A 21,650-nucleotide genomic window follows, 5' to 3' on the forward strand; every position below is an offset into this window, starting at 1 on the left:
CACATCAGTGTAACTAGTTGCTATCATTAAATAATCAACATTAATAAAGACAAGAGCCATTTCCAGTTATACCAGCAAATGTGTTTACTCAAGCAAACCAAATCAAGAATGCCTTACCAGTAGAGAGGATAGTAGCTACAAAACTTTCAGGTATCTGCTGTTTCAGCATTTACTGTTTTTCTTTTATTAGCATAAAGTCTTTAACATTTCAGGGGAAGCTAAATAAACACACCGCTGGTGAAGGAACATGATGAGATGTACCCCTCATTGGGAAGTGTCAGCAGGGTCTGTTTCTGTGGTCTAAATTCTATTGAAGAGTTATAACTGAACTTCCCACAGGGGCCAGACTTATCATCTGTCAACGAAGACTCAGTAATGCATCACTTCCTGGAATTGATGGATGACAAAAGAAAATGCCCACATAAATCAAATAATTCTAAAGCGTAGTTTTGAAGAGTCTTTATTCCGGTCGGTAGCTTCATTTACAAAACTTTCCAGCATGACTTGCTCACAAACAGCCCGCTCACGATCCCACTCTGCCTTGTCCCGGGAGAACCAGTGTCAATTGCTTTCTCTCGCTTTTCAAAAAGAAATTCGCATGAAACTGAAATGAAATTCTGAGAAATAACGTGAAGCGGATGTTGCTGTGATAGGCCATGCACGCCCAACTTGGAGAAGGAATGTTGTGTAATGAATGTGAAATGTATACATTTATTTCTGAGAGGGGAAAGGGGGGTCGATGTAAAAGATCAGATTTTAAAGGTTGTATATCCCTCATTTAAAACAAAAGGGTAAATCCGAACAGGAAGCGTCAAAACGTCATGTGAAAAAAAAGCCTTCGTCAAGCGAGTAGTTCCTTCTAGTCAGACACGTGTAATGTTTTAAAAATATACTGCCCGTGCTTTTGTCTTTTTTTATTATTACAAGAGTGGTTTTCTTGGAGCTTTTAAACCAGCAAATGTTAATCGGAATAAGACAGAGGGGCAAGCGAGTGGAGTAGATTTGGACATTTATTTTTCGAGAGAGAGAGAGAGAGAAGTACGGAAAAAAAATCCGGAGAAGGAGGGGGATCCCCGGGGAGGAAATTCCCGAGCTGTTGGATGGAAATACGCCGATTGCGAAATGACATGGAGGGAACGGAATGGATACAGTCAGTCACTACCCCGAGGACAAGGTTTAACCTCTTTTCATATTTACTAACTGAGTCGGAGTAAACTCTTCAGTCTCATTTCAGAGAATCCACATAAAGCTACAGTGTCTCTCAATAATTAGCTTTCAATGTAACGCTGAAAATACGGACAATTTGTGCTACTTGCTACATTTTTGACAATCAGAATTCAGACAATTAATATTTAGAGACGGAGGAATTTTTGGTAACATTTTTACAATTTGATACAGCACACAATGTCTTCGTTTAGATATCCTTTTTCTAAAAACTTCTTGGACTTTTGAGAAGAAAATCCCGATTGATAACTTCGTTTTTGCGCTCTGATTTGGGGGGGTGGCCGCATTTATAAACAATGTCTGTGGACAACGATGAGGTCTGCAGCCGGCTGACGAAGGACAACCGGGTCCCCAAGGCCAGGCTGAAAAGCTACAACGCCATCACCACCTTCTACCACGAAACGCTGCAGGAAGTGGGCCGCCTGAGCCAGGAGCTCGCCCTGAAGGACGGCCTGGTCAAGGAGCTGCAGGCTCGCCTGGCCGCTTACGAGGGCAGCACCGCGGTGGTCAGTTTCGGCCAGGAGCCCGGGGTCAGCTTCGGCCCGTCCGGCTCCCTTGTGGACTGTCTGTTGCAAGAGGTGGGTAAAGTCAAAAAGGAGCTGGCGGATTCATCAAGGATTTGGCAGCAGGAGAACACTAAGCTGAAAGAGGTAAGGGGCAGAAACATCTATAAAGATGTATCTGGTATTTAAAAAAAAATATTATAATTGTATTGTCACGTGTACCGAGGCACAGTGAAAAGCTTTGCCTTGCGAGCAATACAGGCAGTTAAGTAGCATAGATATTAGAATAGATCCCTACAGTGTGGAAACAGGCCCTTTGACCCAACAAGTCCACACCAACCCTCAGAAGAGTAACCCACCCAGACCCATTTCCCTCTCATTAATGCACCTAATACTATGGGACAATTTAGCATGGCCTGATCTGCACATCTTTGGACTGTGGGAGGAAAACGGAGCACCAAGAGGAAACTCCCGCAGACATAGGGAGAATGTGCAAACTCCACACTGTCGCCCAAGGCTGGAATCAAACCTGGGTCGCTGGTGTGAGGCAACAATGCTAACCAGTGAGCCACTGTGCCACCTATTAAATAATAAGTAAAGAGTGGCAAAAACAAAAACACAGGTACAGGCAAATGTTAAAAGTTTGTGAGTCCATTCAGTATTCTAACAACAGTAGGTTAGAAAATGTTACGAAACCGGCTGGTGCATGTGTTCAGGCTTCTGTACCTTCTCCCTGATGGTAGAGGTTGTAGAAAAACATTGCCAGGATGGGATGGATCTTTGAGAATGCTGGTGGAAATATTGCTATGGCATTATGGAAAATATGTAATCCAAGTTGATTCACAAATGAATAAAAGCTGCTGAGGGGTAAGGAATTACTTTGCTCAGAAACAGTAGATACTGATATTTATCAGAATGGTTCCAGGGATGTGGAATTTCAGTTTTGAGGACAGTTTGGAGATTCTGGGATTGTTCTCCTCAGAGAGAAGGTGGAGTGGATATTTTGTTGCAGTATTCATCTGTCGTATTCAATATTAATGAGAGGTCGGGACAGACTAAATAAAGGGAAGCATGTTCCCACTCGTGGAATGATCAAGAATGTGAGAGCACAAATTTAAAGTAATTGGTAAATGAGAAGAAAGGCTTTTTTCATACAGAGAGCAGCTAAGGTCCAGAATGAATTACTGGAGATTGTGGTGAATACAGGTTATGATGCAGCATTCAAAATGGATTTAAACTTATCTGAAAAGGAAGAAAATGCAGAGTTACAGGAGGAAGCTGGAGAGTATTACTAAATTAATTTCTCATTAAAAAGCTTGTACAGGCACAATGACCTGAATTGCTACCTCCTGCATTTAGTTGAAGGGATGTGGCACAAAGTTAAAAGAACTAATCAAAGTGAATTACTCTGTTGGGGTGTCTTTTTAAAAAAAAACTATTGAAATCTGCGTAAGCTGATTGTGTGGCTCCTGATGCACAGCAATTGCCTCAGTTGACGTAACAATGTAACTTCCCTCCTTCAGTGGCTAGGAGTCCAAACTGTAAGTGACTCACCTTGAGATCAACTTGGGATTTGAGGCACCCTGAAATGTTTAAGGGAGAATAAGATCTGATTCAACTAACGTCCTTGAGGAAAGGAAACCAGCCTCTTGGACTTACCTGTGTGACTCCAATGCCACCAATAGTGGCTTTGAGTAGTGAGTCAATCAGTTGTATCAAATCCTTCCCAGGGGCTCCAGATGAGTCACTAATAACTTCTTATTAAAAATGGGCAAAAAGTGCTGACTTTGCACTTGATGCCCACAACACAAGGGGGAAGAAACAAAATATTTTTAAAAATTTTCTCAAAAGATAAGTCGTTACATTCTTTTTCTAAATGTCAGCTGGATTAAAAGGAACTTTATTTAAAGAGAAAATTAGAGAATCTGACAAGTTGCCTTTTTACCATAGTGTTTCTAGGTAATGGTACTTTTCAAGTGCCTTTGCTGTGCAGTGAAGGCAATGCAATGGCCATTTTAGGTACAGCAAATTCCCACAAACAAGCAGGTGATGAATGTCGATCTATTGCAGTAACAGTGATTGAGGGGTAAACAGTTGGTCAAGTCATTGTGAAGAATACTTTTGCATTTCCACAAAACTGTACTGTGGAATCACCTGAGAGGGCAGAGGCAGGGCTTCATCCAAAACACAGTGTCTCTGATAGTACAGCATTAGGAGTGTCAACACAGATAGTGTGTATGTGGCCCTGAAATGGATGTTCAACCCAGAGGCATGAGAGGTATAAACTGGAGTGTGGTAGTGGGGCCTCATTGTTTGTTTGTGGTTCACTGAAGTTCATCCATCCTGCAGGATGGAGTTTGCAAAACTTATTCCCACAAGTCACAACTGAGAGAGAGCTGTGCTTTTCCAAAACATGGGAAAATCATTGCAGATTCTTTAGTATAGGTTTCCAGCGCAGTGGCTTTTTCAAAAAAAAAGCCAATCAGTTTCACCAGTCTGTGCCCACACAAATTTTCATCTGTTCCTCTTCATCTCACCCTATCAATTCAACATATTCCCCCTCAATCCAATGTGTTTGCACAGCTTGCCCTGCTCTTCATCAGCACTTTTTGCCTGAGCTAATCACTGTGATGATAAGGAATATATAATTCCTGATTTGGATTATTAATGACCATCTTTCATTTATGACCCCTAATTTTGGCTTTCCCCACACGGGGAAACACAAAGGGTGCTGTGAATCAATTGGATAGACAACAGGAAAGCCATGAGGAAGAAAGGACTTCATAGAGTAAACACAGAAAACAGGAATTTGAGGGTTGAAGACTTCTAGTCTCAGAAATAGGAAAACCAAATCTCTGGCCAACAACAAGATGATTGATCAGATGTGATTCTGTGGATCACACTTTCATCTCCAAATCAGAAAATTACAGGTTCAATTCCTACTGCATAGCAATGGTCTCAGTTGACATAGCAGTGTAACTTCCCTCCTTCAGTGGTCAGGAGTCCAAACTACCACACTCCAATTTAAATGTCAAGTGTGGCTCTCATGCCTCTGAGTTGAAGTCACATTTATCATCCTCACATCCATGTACCCTTTCATCATAGCCTTGAATTGGTTACCCTTTCTCCAGTGAAAGGAGCTGGAGTCTATTTGAATGAGAATTGCTTAGTTCAGTAAGGCTGAGACTGAGACATTTCACTGAGGGGATGGGAACCAAGAAAGGCAAACAATGGAAATTGACACCATCTTATCTCCCACTGATCCAGTAAGTTGAGAAAGTGATTTGCCTGCTTTGTTAGAGGGATGACATTGAGCCAAATTATAACCTAAGAGTGAATGCTATTGAGAATCACTTGATCGAATGACTAATATCTAGTGAAGGCACTCATCTTCTGGTAAACCCATTCATTATTACTTGTTACAAAGCTAGTCATATCAACCTAGCTGACCATAAATACCACAAGCCCTTAACACACTTCATTTCCTTCTGTTGTCACACAGTCAACGTTGGGTTTTCTCATCTGAAGAAAGAATGTATTTGCGTTTTTAGAAAACACCTCAAGTTCCTCAGGACATCCTAAAACACTTTGAAGTTCCTTTTGAAGTGTTGTTACTTGTAGAAAACAGGGCAGTCAATTTGCTCACAGCGACCTCTCTCAAACAACAATAAGAGCGAATTTTACTTTGCTGATTTGGACTGAGGGATAGATATTGTGCAGGACAGCAGGGAAGAATCCTGTCCTCCCCTTTCAATGGGGGCCATTGAATCTTTATGTCCATCCCATCTGAAAGAAGCCACCTTCGTTCTGGTGCTGGGAATGTCATTCTAGATTTTGTACTCGATTGTCTGCAGTAGGAATTGAACCTGCAACTTTCTGGTTTAGTGATGGAAATATGATCCGCTGAATCACCTCTGACCAATCATCTTGCTGTTGGCCAGAGATTTGGTTTTCCTATTTTTCTGTTTCTGAGGCTAGAAATCTTCAACCGTCTTTCCTGTTTTCTGTGTCTACTCTATGAAGTCCTTTCATCCTCGTGGCTTCCCAGTTGTCTATCTGCACCCTTTGTGTTTCTAGAATGGCCAGCAACCATTCACCACACTTCTTTGCAATATTGATTCTTGGATGTTGCTATCACTGGCAAAGACGCTGTATTAGTGACCATACCAAGTTACCCAGAGAAGGTGGAGATAGCCCACTGCGTTGATGTCAGTGGTGGTTTGATACAGCAGACTGACTGCTCAGTCATTGAGTAGTTAAGAGCAAAGCATGCTGATCATCTTCAAATACTTATGTGATATGAAATTACTCAATGTGGCCTCTGCAAGCCATGTCCCTCTGAACTGAAAACAGAGTACTATACCAACATAGAATGACAGGCCTGGACTAATAATTTTGAGATCCGATTTTAGCAAAGAAGAGGGGATAATGTAAACCTGGAATTAGTCAGCGTTTATAAGCACAAACACAAAAATCTGGTTAGGAACGACCCATAAAGGAAGAAATCTGTCCTTGCCTGGTTTGGTCTACATGTGACTCCTGACCAACAGCAATGTGACTGCGTTTCAACCACCCTCTGAAATGGCCTGAGACCCAAGTCACTTTCCTCTTGGAAGGGTTGAGCATTGACTGCTAGTCTTTCCCTTGATTTGAATAACCAAGTACAGGTACTTGTGAATTTCTGAGACCAAAATTGATTTGTGTCTGCAGATGTTCTGCTGCTTCCAGAAACACTCTGTGACTGTCACAATTATGGACTTCCCCCTTCTGCACAATCTCTTTTCCCACCCACGTGTAATTCAAACTGATCTCTTCATATCATGTAGGTCTTGATTGCTAGGGTAAAGCAGCAGTGGCTACAGAGAAACCTGAGAGGTTATGCAGGAAACTGAGTGGCACTTTGAGGACTGTATATTTCAAGGTTGACTAACTCAAACGATCTGTGAAAGTATTTTTTTAAAAACCGACTGTTTGATTCCTGGATTAGTGAGAATGTGAAACTCAGTATCAAAAGATATGGCTGACATGAGAAGCATCAATGCATTTAAGAGGAAGCTAGATAAACACTTGAGGAAGAAGAGATTAGAAGGACATGTTGATGGGGTTAAAGGATAAAGGTGGCCAATGTTGTATGAACCTTGGTGCAAACCAAATGACCTTTTATAACACTTTTATATAGATTCTATTTATTTGCATTATTCAGTTTGAATGATTGGATGATTTAGGTATTCCATGGGAGATTTGTCAACACAATAGTCTGTACCGGGTGACCTTCATCCATAGGTAGTTCCTCACTTTTCAATCAGAATGCCATGGTACAAATTTGAACAAATCATCTCGGCTGCTGTTCTACTGTAGTGCTGATGGAGCGGTGCACTGTAGCACTGAGGGAACGCTGCACTTTGTGTGGGATATTTAACGAAGGCTGTTCTCTGATGGTTACAGAGATCCCATTGCACTATTCAGGTGAAAAGGGTGTTCCTGGGTATCCAATATTTATCCCTTTACCAACTGCTCTTTGTGGGAGCTGGCTGTGTGTAAATTGGCCCTCCTTGCCTACAAAACAATAGTGACTACAAACATAGAAAAAGGGAGCAGGAGTAGGCCATTTGTCCCATCGAGCCTGCTGTTCCATTCAATATGATCATGACTGATCACCCAACTCAGTGCACTGTTCTTACTTTCTTCCCAGACCCTTTGATCCCTTTAGGCCTAGGAACTACATCTAACTCTTGGAAAAACTCCACAGGCTCACCACACTCTGGGTGAAAACAGTTCTTCTCATCTCTGTCCTGAACGGCCTACCATATATCCATTGGCTATGAGCCCTCGTTCTGTACTCCCTGGTCATCAGGAATATCCTTCCTGTATTTACCCTGTCTAATGCTATTAGAATTTTATCAGTCTCTCTGAAATTTATCCTCCTCTTTCTAAACTGCAGAGAATATAGTCCAAATTGATCCAGTGTTTTTTCACATGCTTTAATTACTGTGAGGCCCATCATGGCATCCTGAAGATGTGAATTGTGTTATATAACTGAAAGTTTGTTCTTTTACCAGCTTAAATTCTTCTTGAGTAAACTATAGATTACCATCCTTAATGGGGAGGATTCCTGGCCACACTTACTTAACATTGAAGTTAGGCAAGTTAAAGTGCATAACGAGAGAATTATTGACAAAATTCTGTCTTGCAACATTGGGGAAAGAATCCCCAGGTAAACAGTGGGTTACACAGGGTGGAGAAGGAAAGTTAGATTAAAATGAGTGTTTTCATTGCAGTGAGAAGGACAGGGGAAGGCTTGCTATGTGACAGCTAAGTGTTGCAACATAGAATGCTGAGGTTAGTCCAGAGTTTTGGAAGTTGCTAAATCTAATCAGAACGAAATTAACTTTTTTTTAATTCATTTATGGAATGTGCGTTTTGCTTGCAATGTTTCTTGCTCATCTCTCATTACACTTGGGAAGATAGTGGTGAGGCACTGCTTTAAGCCTTTGTAGTCCCATGTGGTGTAGGAATTCCAGGACTTTGACCCAGTGACACTGAAGGAATATTTCCAAATCCGAATGGAGAGTGGCTTGGAGGGGAAGTTTCAGGATGTGGTGTTCCCATGGATCTGCTCTCCTTGTGCTTTTTAAGTGATAGAGGTTGTGGGTTCATAGAGCAAATTTAGATTTACTTTGCAAAGCGGGATTGGGGAAAAAAATTCAGTTCATTAAATATTTGTCGTAAATGAGGCAGAGGGGGAAAAATATCAAATTCGGGCACTGATTCAGAAACGTAAGCCAAAGAGTTAGAAAAGTAAAAAGTTGAATTTCTATAGCACCTTTCCTGAATACAAACATTCAAACTCTCTTCACAAACATTAACAAATAATCAATATTTATTGGGGGTTAAATACTGTCCAGGGCGTGGGGATATATTTCTCATCTAAACATTGGCTCATTGGGAGCTTTCACAAACACCTTTTTGGGGGGTGCTGATTGAGCCTTGGTTTAAACTCTCAGCCAAAAGAAGGCACCTCTGACAGTGTGGCACTTGCTGAGTATTGCCCTGGCGTTGTCAGCCCAGTGTGAGAGCTAATTACTGTGGCACCAGGTCAGTTGTTAAATGAAATTAACTTGGTTTGTTTCTCTATATCCCCGCTTCCTCCTCTGAAGGATCTGCAGGTGGTTCAGTTACGGCTCAGGGAGAAGGAACGTGAAGTAGAGCAGATGGTGAGCAGCTCAAAGCACGAGGCGACCAGTGAGATTGCCAGGCTGCACCAAACCCTGCGGGACAAGGAGAGACTTCATGCCACCCAGAGGCTGTGGTGCCGCTCGCTGGCAGATGAGACTGAACAACTACAGTTGCGGCTGGCTAGCACTGCAGACATGTGCCAGCAGCTGGCACAGCAGCTGGAGGAGCAGCAGGCAAAGACTGGGCACAGGATGGAGAAGGAGCAGAACCTTGCCAAACAGGATGCCGAGGCACTACCGGTACCTTTCCCAATTGGACACATTCGGGTATAAAAGTGGGAGGTATTGAGCCAGTGAATGGCGCCGAGTTGGTGGGGAGGGGATTTTGTACTAAGCCCTCACTCAACCCAAAATATAATGGTTTTGATCAGGGTTGAGGTCTAGACTTGGCATCTCACTAACTTGCCTGCATCTATACCACCTGCCAGGCATGTGTGGCCAAACAGATGGATCTGCTTCTTGTCCATCATGGTGGAGGCTGATTTGTTATTGAGAAAAGAACCTTCACATCTTTATGAATTACTGACAGGACCCATGGTCAGGAGGTCTGTCAGGTCCTGATAGTGTAAACCCGTGGGGGCACAATACTTGACAGTGCCACTCCTCTCAGTATGAATGTCCCGGCCGACCGGGAAGCTTTAACACTGCTGCCCAACTTGTCCATTCTCTGTCTCTCTCTTTTTTTTCTTTCTGTATGTCTTTTCAGTTTATTTCCCCTATTTCTCTCTCTCTCCCCCCACATCACTATCTCAACGTTCACCATTTGTCAATCCCCCCCTTAACTCACTGTCTCAGCCTAATGTGACATTTACTGGGATTTGAACAAGATTATGGTGTCTGTCTGTCTGTCACCGTGAGGCAGTAGCTCCTTCTGTTAGTTTTCAAGGAACAAGCGTTGTCAAAAGGTGCATTGGTGAGTGACAATAAAACACAAAGCCCCTCTTAGCCTGATCTCTGAAGCATTATGAACCTACACTGTGCAGGCCTGACCAGAGCTGGGATACTCTAACTCCTCGGCCTTATAGGCATTCTTATCCAGCAGACTGACTTATTTTTATTGTTTAATCAACCTGTTGAGAGATGTTAATGAGCACATCTCGAGCAGGCCAGACAAACTCGGGTCTCCTGGCTCAGAGGTAGAGACACTAGCACTGTGCCACAACCCCTGTGCATTGGACCTTCTATGGACAGTACATCCTGCAAACCCAAACCCCCCTAAAAAAATATTATTCCCAAACACTGCACCACCCTCTGGATCTTCTCAGCTGTTTGACCTTGAAAACCTTTTGGACTTTTTTGAAAATTTAAAATTGTAGGCAAAGCACACACAAGCAGAAATATAAGGTTTTAAAAACAACAACAGTGGGGTAACATGATTCCCAAGGAATAGGTTTGAAATTTCCCAGGCACCGACATGAGATTTATTTCCAGTCAGTTGATGTTGGAGGTTATTCATGATGTGAAGTGTGGACTTTCCCATCCTCCATTTTATCTGTTTGATTAATGCTGGGACTTTCCAACAGCAGGAAACAAGGTTTTAGAAAGATAGTTATAAAAGTATCTATAGCGCTGCACCACGTTATAATTAACCTTCCTGGTGACATAATTTTGATCGCTTGCCTTTGATTCCTTTTTAACTGAATTACTTCATTAACGAGAGCATTTTCTTTTGTCTAATTTCCAAATTTAGTGGTAGCCATATTGTATGAGCATTTAGAAACTTACAGAACAGAGGCTGGTCATCCCCACTGTGCAGCTTTTTGGGATAACTGGATCATTCTATGAACCCAATTGTGTCCACATAGCTGTATGGTTTTTGCTTTTCTTGAATTATCCAGTTCTCTTTTTAATTCTGCTCTTTTCAAGCCATGCATTTCAAATCTTACTAACTTCTAATTTTTTATATAAAAAAAGCTTCTCATCTGGATGTTTTACCACTTGCCTTTGGTGTCCCTCAAGTTAGTGACATTCCTGTCAGTGGCAACACTTCCTCCTTGCTTATGCGTGATTTTAAATAGCTTCATTCAACCACTGCCCCTTCCCCAAGCTTCTTTGATCTGGAGAGTCAGCCCAGTTTCATAAGAGGTAAAATCAATGACTGCAGATGCTGGAAACCAGATTTTGGACTCTATACATAACTGAAACTTGGCTCCGTTTACTCAGCTGACCTTTGAAAATGAACAGTAAATGCTTTGTAGAAAGGTTTGTCAAAGGGTATAGAGTGCCAGTCTTCCCCAGTAATGTAATGAGTTCCAATTCATTTCTACAATCTTGATTACTGTGTGCAACTCTGGTCTCCTGATGGAAAGATGTAAATGCATTGGAGGATGTTTATTAAATTGATACCAGGAGGTATCATGAGGGGAGGTTGGAGAGGCTGGATTTATTCTCACTGGAGTTTAGAAGAGTGAGAGGCTGACTTGATTGAAGTGGATATGATCCTGAATGTTCCCAATGGGGTGAACATGGACAGGATGCACCCTCTTGTGGGTGATTCCAAGCTAGGGCCACTGTTTTAGAATTAAGGGTTTTAAACAGATGGGGAGAACAGTTCCGTGAGGGTCATTTGACTTTGGAACTCTGCCTCAGAAGCAGTGGAAGTGGGGGTCACTGAATATTTTTAAGGTAAAGGTTAATAGCATCTTAGGCTGAGGAATCTAGCAATAGATGGTAGTGTGGAGTTCAAAATATCAACACATTAGCCTTGCTAGTGTTCATTGACAAAGAAGGCTTGGACAGCCGAGCAACCTAATCCTGGTGTATATTAATTCAGCAAGTAGCAGTGTTTTGTAATTGTTTCAGCATACATCTGAACAGCATGCCCTTGGGGTTCACTTAGATTTACTCTGCAGTGTGGACAGTGAGATTATATGTTGAACTTGCTTTGACCTTAATTTCCTCATTTAATTGAATGAGGAGTTTGTGAATGGAAATTTATTCTGGAATGCAATGTGTGCAGGAAGTCGGATCCCACTTATTTATTATTTAATTTAAAGTAATGGGCAATCTGTATTTGTCATGCCTTTAAAATTTACAATATAAATTCTGAAAGAGATGTATGGAGGGAATGAACCCAGGCAGAATGATCAGAGATGAGAGTGTGGTGCTGGAAAAGGACAGCAGGTCAGGCAGCATCCAAGGAGCAGGAAAATCGACGTTTGACCCTCATTTCTGATGAAGGGCTTTTGCCCGAAACGTCGATTTTTCCTGCTGCTTGTCCGGCTGTGCTTTTTCCGCACCACACTCTCGACTCTAATCTCCAGCATCCTCAGTCCTCACTTTCACCTCGAATGATCAGAGAGGTGACTGGTTGGATTGGCACCTCCTGTCAATGTTGGGGAGAGATGTAAAACAGAGGAGGGAAATGAAGAGGGAACTAAGGAAAGGGCAGGAGGGATTGATCTGCAGAGTAAGACCAGAAAGTCTCTGGGAATGAAAGGATTAATGGAGGAAGTGAGAGTGACTGTGAAAGGAAGGATCAGTGAGAGAGAAGGACCCTATGGAGTCAGTGCTAAGTTCCAATCAGAGATGTTAACAGTGCCAAGCAAACTGAGCCATTCCCAGTAAATTCAGAGAAAGTGGCTTGGCCAGGTTGACCCATTTTTAAAACTGTGTAAGCATCCATAACATAAGTGGTGCCAACTCCAGTCACAAATTCCTGGAGGTTTCAGCAGGAATCTCCAACTGCATATCCGTACATTTCTGCCATTGGTCACTTAATGTTTCCATCTTTGTGGAAACCCACCTTACGCCAACCTTTGGAAGTGAAGGGACCCTTCTGTACCTAATTGGGTAATTTTTTTATTATTAAATTGTACAATGTGGGTGTCCCTGGCAGTCATTTGGGTATGTAATGCTTTATATAAAAGAAAAGGGCTCAAATAAATAATCTTTTTGAAAACACTTCATTGCTGTGAAAAAGCAGAAGAATAACTTGACCGTGTGTTTCCAAAGCAGCGTCAATCAAGGTTCATGACCTAATTTGGTAAGGATGTGAAAGTTTGAACAAAAGCCTGACAATGTAACCTTTGCCTCAACAGTTACATCAAGCCGATTCACCAGACAGCAACATGTGTCAACTGCAAGAGGAGAACCGAGTGCTCAAACAGAAAGTACTTTATGTAAGTAGATTTAACCACGCCCCTTTAAGCCTGCAGTAAACAAGACCTGTCTTTTTGTTCTAAAATTCCTGTCCTTTTCCGCCCCGTTCCCCTTGGGCTTCCCCGTTTACTGAGCTCTGCACTCTCTTTACAGCCCTCTCCAGTTTTTGCGTTCCTCTGGTTCTGGTCTCTTGAACAGCACCTTATTTCCTTCGCCTCACTCTTGGTGGCTGTGGTTTTGGTGCTGAAATCTGGCAGATAGCAGCTCCTGCAAATATCAGTGAGATAAATGGCCAGGAAAGTGATTGGACAGGCCACCGAGAGTGTCCCTGCTCTTTTCAAAGTAGTTGCTATGGGATCTTTTACACCACTTGGGAGGACAGATGGTCAGGTATTGAGTTTAATTTCATCTGAAAGACAGCCTTTTGTCATACTCTCTGATTCAAAGACCTGTGTGTTACACACTGAGCCTGAGTATACTAGAAGTCACATGGTGTGTGTCACTGGAGTCCAATGCTTGTTTAGTTGCTCTCACGTATCTGACGGTGGATACCCTTATTTACCAGGCTGTTACAGGATTGACTGTAAGACGTAGGAGCAGGAGGAGGTCGTTCAGCCCATCGGGTAGCTCCACCATTTGAAGAGATTATGGCTGATCTGACTGTCATCAACTCCACTTTCCTCATAACCCTTGATTCCTTTACAGATTAATCTGTCTATCTCTGTCTTGAACATATTTGGCACCCCAGCCTCCCTAGCCATCTGTGGTAAAGGATTCCATTGAGAAAATGTTCCTCCTCCTCTTTGTCTTAAATGTGTGACCTTTATTCTGAGATAATACCCTGGTTCTAGATTCTCCCACAAGGGAAAACAACTTTTCTGAATCCACCCAGTCAAATTCCCGTAAGAACTTTTTATGTTTCAAGAAGGTTATTCATCTAAACCCAATGAGTACGGGCCCAACCTACTCAACCTCTCCTTGTAAGACAGTCCCTCTGTACCCAGGATCAGTGTAGCGATCCTTCCTTCATTGCCAGTATATTTTGCTTCCACGTAAGGGATACGGGACTGTGGATAGTATTCCAGCTGTGGCCTTCGGTCTGGGGTTTCAGGATTATCACACTCTGGATGAAACAGTTGCCATTGGGTGTTAGGGAAGGTTGCTGATATTTTTCCCTAATCTTCTGCTGCTCCCCTCCAGATTGGAGACTGCAGATCTGGGAGGTCACTGAGTGCAGCACTATACACACAGCACTAACATAGCTAAGGCTGTCTACGATTCCAATCATGTGCACTATTTAACAGTTCCTTACTCTTGAATCCTCTCAGGTGGAAGACCTTAATGCCAAATGGCAAAAGTATGACATCAGCCGAGAGGAGTATGTTAAGAACCTTCACCAGCAGCTGAAGGATCTGAAGTCCAGGGTTGACCGAACTGGACTTAGTGCCCCTCAGGCTAACGAGAATGTGCTGCAGCAGGAGATCTTGAGGCTGAACCGGCTGCTGGAGGAGAGTATGAAAGAATGTGGGCGCCTCGCAGGCTTCCGGGATGGCCTGGACAAGGAAAGGGTGACCATTCAACAACTCCGGGATGAGCTACAAACCGCACAGACAGCTGAAGCTGCTGCCAATGAGAGAGTGCAAATGCTGGAGCAACAGGTACTGAGACAGAGAAACCACCACCAGCCCTGACCTTCCTGCTCCTTTTAAAATCGGAGTGAGTTAATATTGCCTCACTGTTCCGATCAAAATGCATGATTTCACATTTCCCAGCATTGTGTTTCATCTCCTATTTCCCCATCTGTTTCAGTCATTCTGTCGTCTCCAAATATCCCTCTGTTTGTTTTTGATTGCATTATCAAGTTCTGGAAACTATATCCTATGCATCCAAACAAATGGAGGAGTGATGATGTCTGTGTTTATGGAGTTCAAAGTTCATTGGACTGATTGTGTCCCAGGCAGTTACTGATGCATCTTCAATCTCCCAATAACAAATTGCCCTAATTCCTGGCCGGGATATCTTTTTGGATTTACACATGTTTTGGGGAAATTCCTCTCTCACTCCCTGCAACTCCAGGCTCTTCGTGACTCATCTCAGCCACAATTAGCTGGGGATTGGAAATATCATCAATTGTCAGGAACTTAGCAACTTCCCTTTTTTTTTCCACTAAAAGCACTGAAATGAATCACTGCTTGCCTTGGTAGTTCTGTTGCCGTGGCCACTCCTACAAACCAGACTATTGTCCATCTTTGAAACTTGGCTTTGCTAGTTAGCAGGAATGTGTATTCCAACCCACCAATAAAGAGTTGACGAACTACTTTATAGTTGTTGCAGCACAGAGGCCATTCAGTCGGTAGAGTTCACATTGGCTGTCTGTAGAATTAATATATGATGTCATTTACCATTTTGGACCTTGACAGCATAAGGTGAAGTAGGAACCACCAGTCTCTAGTGAATCTTGTGGTAAAATGTGATTAGATTAGATTCCCTACAGTGTGGAAACAGGCCCTTCGGCCCAACCAGTCCACACCGACCCTCTGAAGAGCAACCCACCCAGACCTATTTCCCTCTGACTAATGCACCTAGCACTATGGGCAAATTAGTGTGGCCAATTCACCTGACCTGCACATCTTTGGACTGTGGGAGGAAACCGGAGCACCCGGAGGAAACCCACACCGACACTGGGAGAATGTGCAAACTCCACACAGACGGTCGTCTGAGGCTGGGATTCTGGTGCTGTGAGGCTCCAGTGCTACCCACTGAGCCACCGTGCCGCCCATGGTGGGTTGTGTAATGTTTCAGTGACATTGCCTGATTGGCTGGTTTCAGCATGAGGTGTGTTTCACTCTTATTCCCAAAAGGAATTTCCAGGTACTTTGTCTAAAGAATGTAAGTCTTTGCTAATCTCAGGAAGAGCTACGCAAACTTTGTCCAGTTGTTTGTAGCCTAGTTTTGACAGTCGGGTTTAGTATGGCTTCACCCAGCCTCAAAACACCTCCCCACGACCCCTCCCTATTCCAACCACAGTCCCACCCTCTCAGCCAGGACCCAGCGATGGACTTGGGATAATATCTTGAAAATATTTGTTCCCCTCCCCCCACCAGTTCCCCAAATGAGGCAGAGCAAGTCAACTAGAAAACCCTAATTCAATGATTAAAATCCAAACCCATCACAATCCTAACCTCTCCCTGTCACCCTGTCTCTGATCCACTGCCTGTGTATCTGCTGGTATATTCTGGTGTTTTTGTTTTTCCTTCCCTCCCTGCATCCTCTAACTGAAGTTGACTTGGTTCCAGGTCCTCGTCTACAAAGATGATTTCCATTCAGAACGGGAGGACCGTGAACGGGCCCAAAGCCGGATTCAGGAGCTCGAGGAAGAGATGGCTTGCCTGAGGTTGCAGTTGCCAAGGAAACAGGTAAAAAAAACAAAGGATAAGGCTGAAAAGTGGAAAATCAGTGTGAGCTCAGCAAACAGTCTGTTCTGTGGGTTTCAGCCATAGCTCTGTGTGTTAATCCTATCCTTGGCTGGAGGTCCCAGTGTAGTACACTGTGCAATACTCTCAGGGCTGTCTTTCTCTGTATGTTAATCAAAATCTCTCACTGAGGGATGTTAATGTTTCTGTGGCACTGGTTCAGAGCAGGGGGAGCTCTCCCGTGTTATCCTTCAAGCATCAACCACTAAAACAGATTACACAGATTTCACTTTGGGATCTTGCTGTGCATAGAAGGGCTGGCACATTTCTGGTAGCGAACACACTTCAAAAAAACATGCATTTGTAAAGTGGTTCAGGATGACTGGGATCATATAGTTTTGAGTCTTTTGCTTTAATAATGCCATGCCAGCATCAACCACCCCTGCCCCTTCCTAATAATGTCAAAGGAAAAACACTCCTCTTGTGGGATCTTGCTGTGCCTTCAAATTTGACTACATCAACGAATTCAATCTCTGAAAAGTTTGTGATAAAGAATGAATTGCATTTATGTGGAACTGTTTGCAGCTTGGAAATTGCTTTATTGCTGAGAAACAATGAATTACCTTCTGATGTCACTGTTGTAATGTTTATTTGATGAGGTTGTTGTATAAAGCCTGAGCCAAGTCCCTGAGCAAGGCTCTTATCGTGCCTGTTATTGTTTTGTAGGAACACCGGGATGCAGCTGCCCGTCACCATGGCAGGGTCAGCCCCTACTACTTGGAGCCTAATGTGCAGGCGCCATTCCTTGGTAATAGTACAGAGACACCAGCAAAGGTCTCCCACCCCTTACAGTCCAGCGGGAGCCCGGGTACTGAGACCAGACAACAAGGACTTCTGCAGTGCCCCAAGTGCATGAGACTCTTCAATGATGAGGTGAGCGACGAGTGCCTCAGGCACATCTCAGAGTGCTGCCAATGAACCTACACGTCTCTCGTATCAAACCACCAACAGCAAACATTGACTCTGATGTGCCTTCATCCTGGAATCTTCCCATTGACACTGATTACATAACATTCAGCACCATTTGTGACAACTCAGATACTGAAGCAGTCCATGTCCAAATACAGAAAGACCTGGACACTGGCCGTTGATGAACCGACATCGAGAAAATTCCTGGATTCACAGGAAAAACCTGCACAATAGTAACTTTAAACATTTCGTATAAATGGTTCATCAATTACTTTTCATGATGATAAGGTCAGAAGTGGGAAGATTTTTGAATTGTTAAGCAGTGTTTCATGGTTCCTCATGTACTGAAGCAGTCCATGAGCAGCAAACCTTGGACAATAACCAGAGAATGGAGAAGAGGCAAGCAACATCACTCCACACAATTAGCAGACAGTGGCCATTTGAACAAGAGAGAGTCTAACCATTATCCTTTGACCACCATCACCGAATCCACCACTAACAACATCATAATGGATCACTATTGACTAGAAATTGAACTGGACTATCCATGTAAATACAGTGCCTATAAGAGCCTAAAGAGATGGAGTTTAATTTAGAGTGTGCGATGCTGCATTTTGGAAAAGCAAACCTATTGGAAGGATGTTGTGAAACTTGAAAGATTTACAAGGATGTTGCCAGGGTTGGAGGGTTTGAGCTATAAGGAGAGGCTGAATAGGCTGGGGCTGTTTTCCCTGGAGCGTTGGAGGCTGAGGGGGTGACCTTTATAGAGGTTTATAAAATCATGAGGTGCATGGATAAGATAAATAGACAATGTCTTTTTCCAGGGGTGGAAGAGTCCAGAACTAGACAGCATAGGTTTATGCTGAGAGCAGAAAGATATAAAAGAGTCCTAAGGGGCAACTTTTTCACACAGAGGGTGGTACGTGTATGGAATGAGCTGCCAGAAGAAATGGTGGAGGCTGTTACTATTACAGATTTAAAAGACATCTGGATGGGTAGGGTTTAGGGGGATATGGGCTAGGTGCTGGCAAATGGGATTAGATTAGGTTGGGGTATCTGGTCGGCATGGACAAGTTGGACCAAGTGGTCTGTTTCCATGCTGTACACTCTCTATGATTCTAAGAGCAGGTCAGTGGTTGAGAATCCTGCAGTGAGTAACTCACCTTCTCACTCCCCAAAGCCTGTTCACCATCTACGAGGCACAAGTCAGAAGTGTGATGGTATACTCCCTACTTGCCTGCATGGTGCAGCTCCAACCTCACTCAAAGTTCGAAACCATCCAGGGCAAAACAGCCTGCTTGATTGGTACCATACCCTCAAGCATCCATTCCCTCAACACCAACAGCAGCAGTGTGTTATATCTACAAGATGCATTGCAGAAATTCACCATAGATCCTGGGGCAGCACCTTCCAAACTCATGACCACCTCTATCGAGAAGGAGAAGGGCAGCAGATACATGGGAACACTGCCACCACCACGTGGTGACTCACCATCCCGACCTGGAACAATATCAGTGTTCCTTCACTGTGTCACCAGATCCCATTCCTGGGAAACCCCGCCCACCCCAAACCCCGATTATGAAGTTGCTGTTTTTGGAAGCTTGCTGTGTGCAGTTTTTGCACATTACTTCATTGGCTGTGACGTATTTTGGAGCATTTGAGAAAAGCACTAGATAAATGCAGAAATCATGTGGTAAAACTAAATCTGTTGTTGGAGCAGGTTCCAGCATTTAACACTATGTAAAGTCACTGTCTGGATACAGTGCACGTTAGCTGGGGTTAAGTTACACCTTTCTCATTGAAAGTATGGAACTGGGTTGGGAAGGAGGAGAGGGCTGAGGAGGGAAAAGGGAATACCAGTGGCAAGAGCTTGCATCCTAAAATTATTGTGTGTGAGAGAGACAGCAAAATAGAATGTGGAATAGAATTAAAAATCACTTTACAAACAGCTGGTAAGAGCTAATGAAGTGAGTTTTAAGTTGTAATCAAAAGAAGTTAATCAAATTAATCAAGTTAACCAAATCTGCAAGTGTACAACAGGTCATAAAATTAGTCAAATGAAGGAAACAGCAATAGTCCTGAAAACACCAGGTCCTCCAAAGCATGCTACATTCCTCACACATTATGTCTCTGGTTTCTCCTACACTCAGCCTGGAACTGGAACTGTCTGAGACTGGTACCTCCTGTTGTTCTGATGCCTGGGCCATTATGCAAATGGGTAGCTTTCCCTTCACTCCTGAGATTGGTGCCTTAGTCAAAGGGAAAATCCTGTTAACTGCTGCTGGAATCATCAGCTTTGCACTGTCTCTGAAGGCTAACACTAGGAGCCAGATGTGTCTCGCCACAAAGTTATGGTAGGACAGAGATTATCTCATCAGTGCCAAACTTAAAATGTGTGTCGCACATTGAAGCGCATAGGTAAAGCTCAACTATTGGGGAAAATCCACAATGGAAAATGGATTAAATCAAACAATTATTTATTGAGTTATTTAAAAAAGTGATTAATTTTATTGCGCCAGTTTGTGTTAAGGCTCATTTGAAAACTCATTATTTTAAAACTGATAAACAAAGGTTGAGCCTGTTTTCTCTGCCATGAAGTTGTTCTGTGTCTGCACTTATTCAATGTAATTTTGCATGTGTTTCACCTGCTCAACCTTCTGACATTGCTGAAAGTCTTGTTCTAAACCATTTCATCCTGGATAAAGAGGTTTGAGTGACTTGTTCTAAAACTATACAATCGCATGGTACAACGCACCTGAACTTGGTTAACATGTGCCGGAAGTCACCTGTGTTTTGGTTTTACAAAGCTGACTGTGCGTGGGGGAAGCAGTACGGTGTCAATATCTGGGCTCCAGTTCTCATTGAGCACCAGAAATGATACTTGTTTGAAGAGCTGTTGCAGGTACAATGGGCTGAACAGCCGCCTCACAATTCTGTGATTTTTTTTCTGAGCTTTGGCGTCGTATGCAACCCAGAACTGAACAGTTAGTCCATGGTAGGCTGTGATCAAGCCTCCATACAAATGAAGCATCAGCTTTGTAATCCAACCACTGGGGAGGAGCGGAATAACAAAATGTTTCTATGGGCCAGCTACTATTGCGTCTTTCCCTGAGCCTCGACAACTTTGGGAGGCAGATTCCCACTTCCTCCTCTGAAGAAATCCTGATTTACCTGACCGGTCTAATTTTAATCAAAATTCCCTTCACCCTCGCCCTCCTCCAACCAGAGTTTCCATCCAGCCTTGTGACATCTCCACATCCTTTAGTCATCTCCAGTTCCTCAACAGGGTATGAAACAGTAAAATACGTGATGGAATTTCCAGAATTCTTAATCAGGTTTCCAGACGTTTGTGTATGAAAAACACAAGAATGGACAGTTTGTGAATAAATTGGTCCATTTAATGGTAGCAGCATCATTGGATCCAGCACAGAGTATGGGTTCCAGTGGTCATTCAGAATTGCACAACGTTTCAGCTGTGTTAGATCTATAATAATCTTTAATAATGCTCTAACTGTAATTTTCCTTGCATATTAGTCATGCTGCTTTGTATTTTTGTAATTTGTTCTACCAAAGTTTTACTTCCTGAAACCCCAGCCTTTCTCTAATATGACACAATTCAAATGTGTTTAAATTATTTTTATATTAAAATAATTTTTGAAAGATTTTGGTGTATTGTAGCATTCAATATTTCAGTTTGAGAGAAATATTAAAACCAAACAATGCAGAAGGATGTCATTCAACTCCTTGTCCTTGTCCATACATCTGAACCTGTAGATATAGATCCTGGAAATCTGAAACCAACACGAAAATGCTGAGACAGTTGGCAGGTCTCTGCAGACAGAGGGAGAACTAGAAAATGTTAACCATATTTAAGCAAGAGTTTTTTTTTGGGAGGTAGTATCCTAGCAGCTAAGAAATGACCAAGCAAGTACACCATGAAATTGTATCCAAAATGGCAGCTTATCACTAACTTCTTTAGATGGGCAATAAATGCTGCCCCTGCCCTTGTCTGTGTGGTCTGCCTTCTCCTGATTTGAATCTCTATCTGAACATCTATAGCTCTTGTTACAAAATGGATAAGAATTATTGCTCTATCAAGTAATTCCCCCAATATCAACTTCCTGGGGGTTTATATCACCCTATAAACACAGTGGCTACACACGAACAGCTCAAAGGTTTGGAATGCAAATTGCAGTGAGTAACTC

General features: G+C 42.9%; 1 protein-coding gene across 1 annotated transcript; it reads left to right on the forward strand.

Annotated features, from left to right (window-relative positions):
- Positions 1–857: 857 nt before the first annotated feature.
- On the forward strand, positions 858–21,107 carry tnip2 (TNFAIP3 interacting protein 2). Its single transcript, XM_043704016.2, has 6 exons — positions 858–1,874; positions 8,885–9,202; positions 13,003–13,083; positions 14,392–14,721; positions 16,360–16,479; positions 17,203–21,107. Exons 1-6 carry the CDS (start codon positions 1,521–1,523, stop codon positions 17,452–17,454), a joined length of 1,455 nt encoding a protein of 484 aa, XP_043559951.2. The 5' UTR covers positions 858–1,520; the 3' UTR covers positions 17,455–21,107.
- Positions 21,108–21,650: the final 543 nt, after the last annotated feature.

Source organism: Chiloscyllium plagiosum, unplaced genomic scaffold (assembly GCF_037043375.1).
Source record: "Chiloscyllium plagiosum isolate Xiang-an unplaced genomic scaffold, Cpla_swu_hap1 HiC_scaffold_2, whole genome shotgun sequence".
NCBI classification, from domain to species: Eukaryota; Metazoa; Chordata; class Chondrichthyes; order Orectolobiformes; family Hemiscylliidae; genus Chiloscyllium; species Chiloscyllium plagiosum.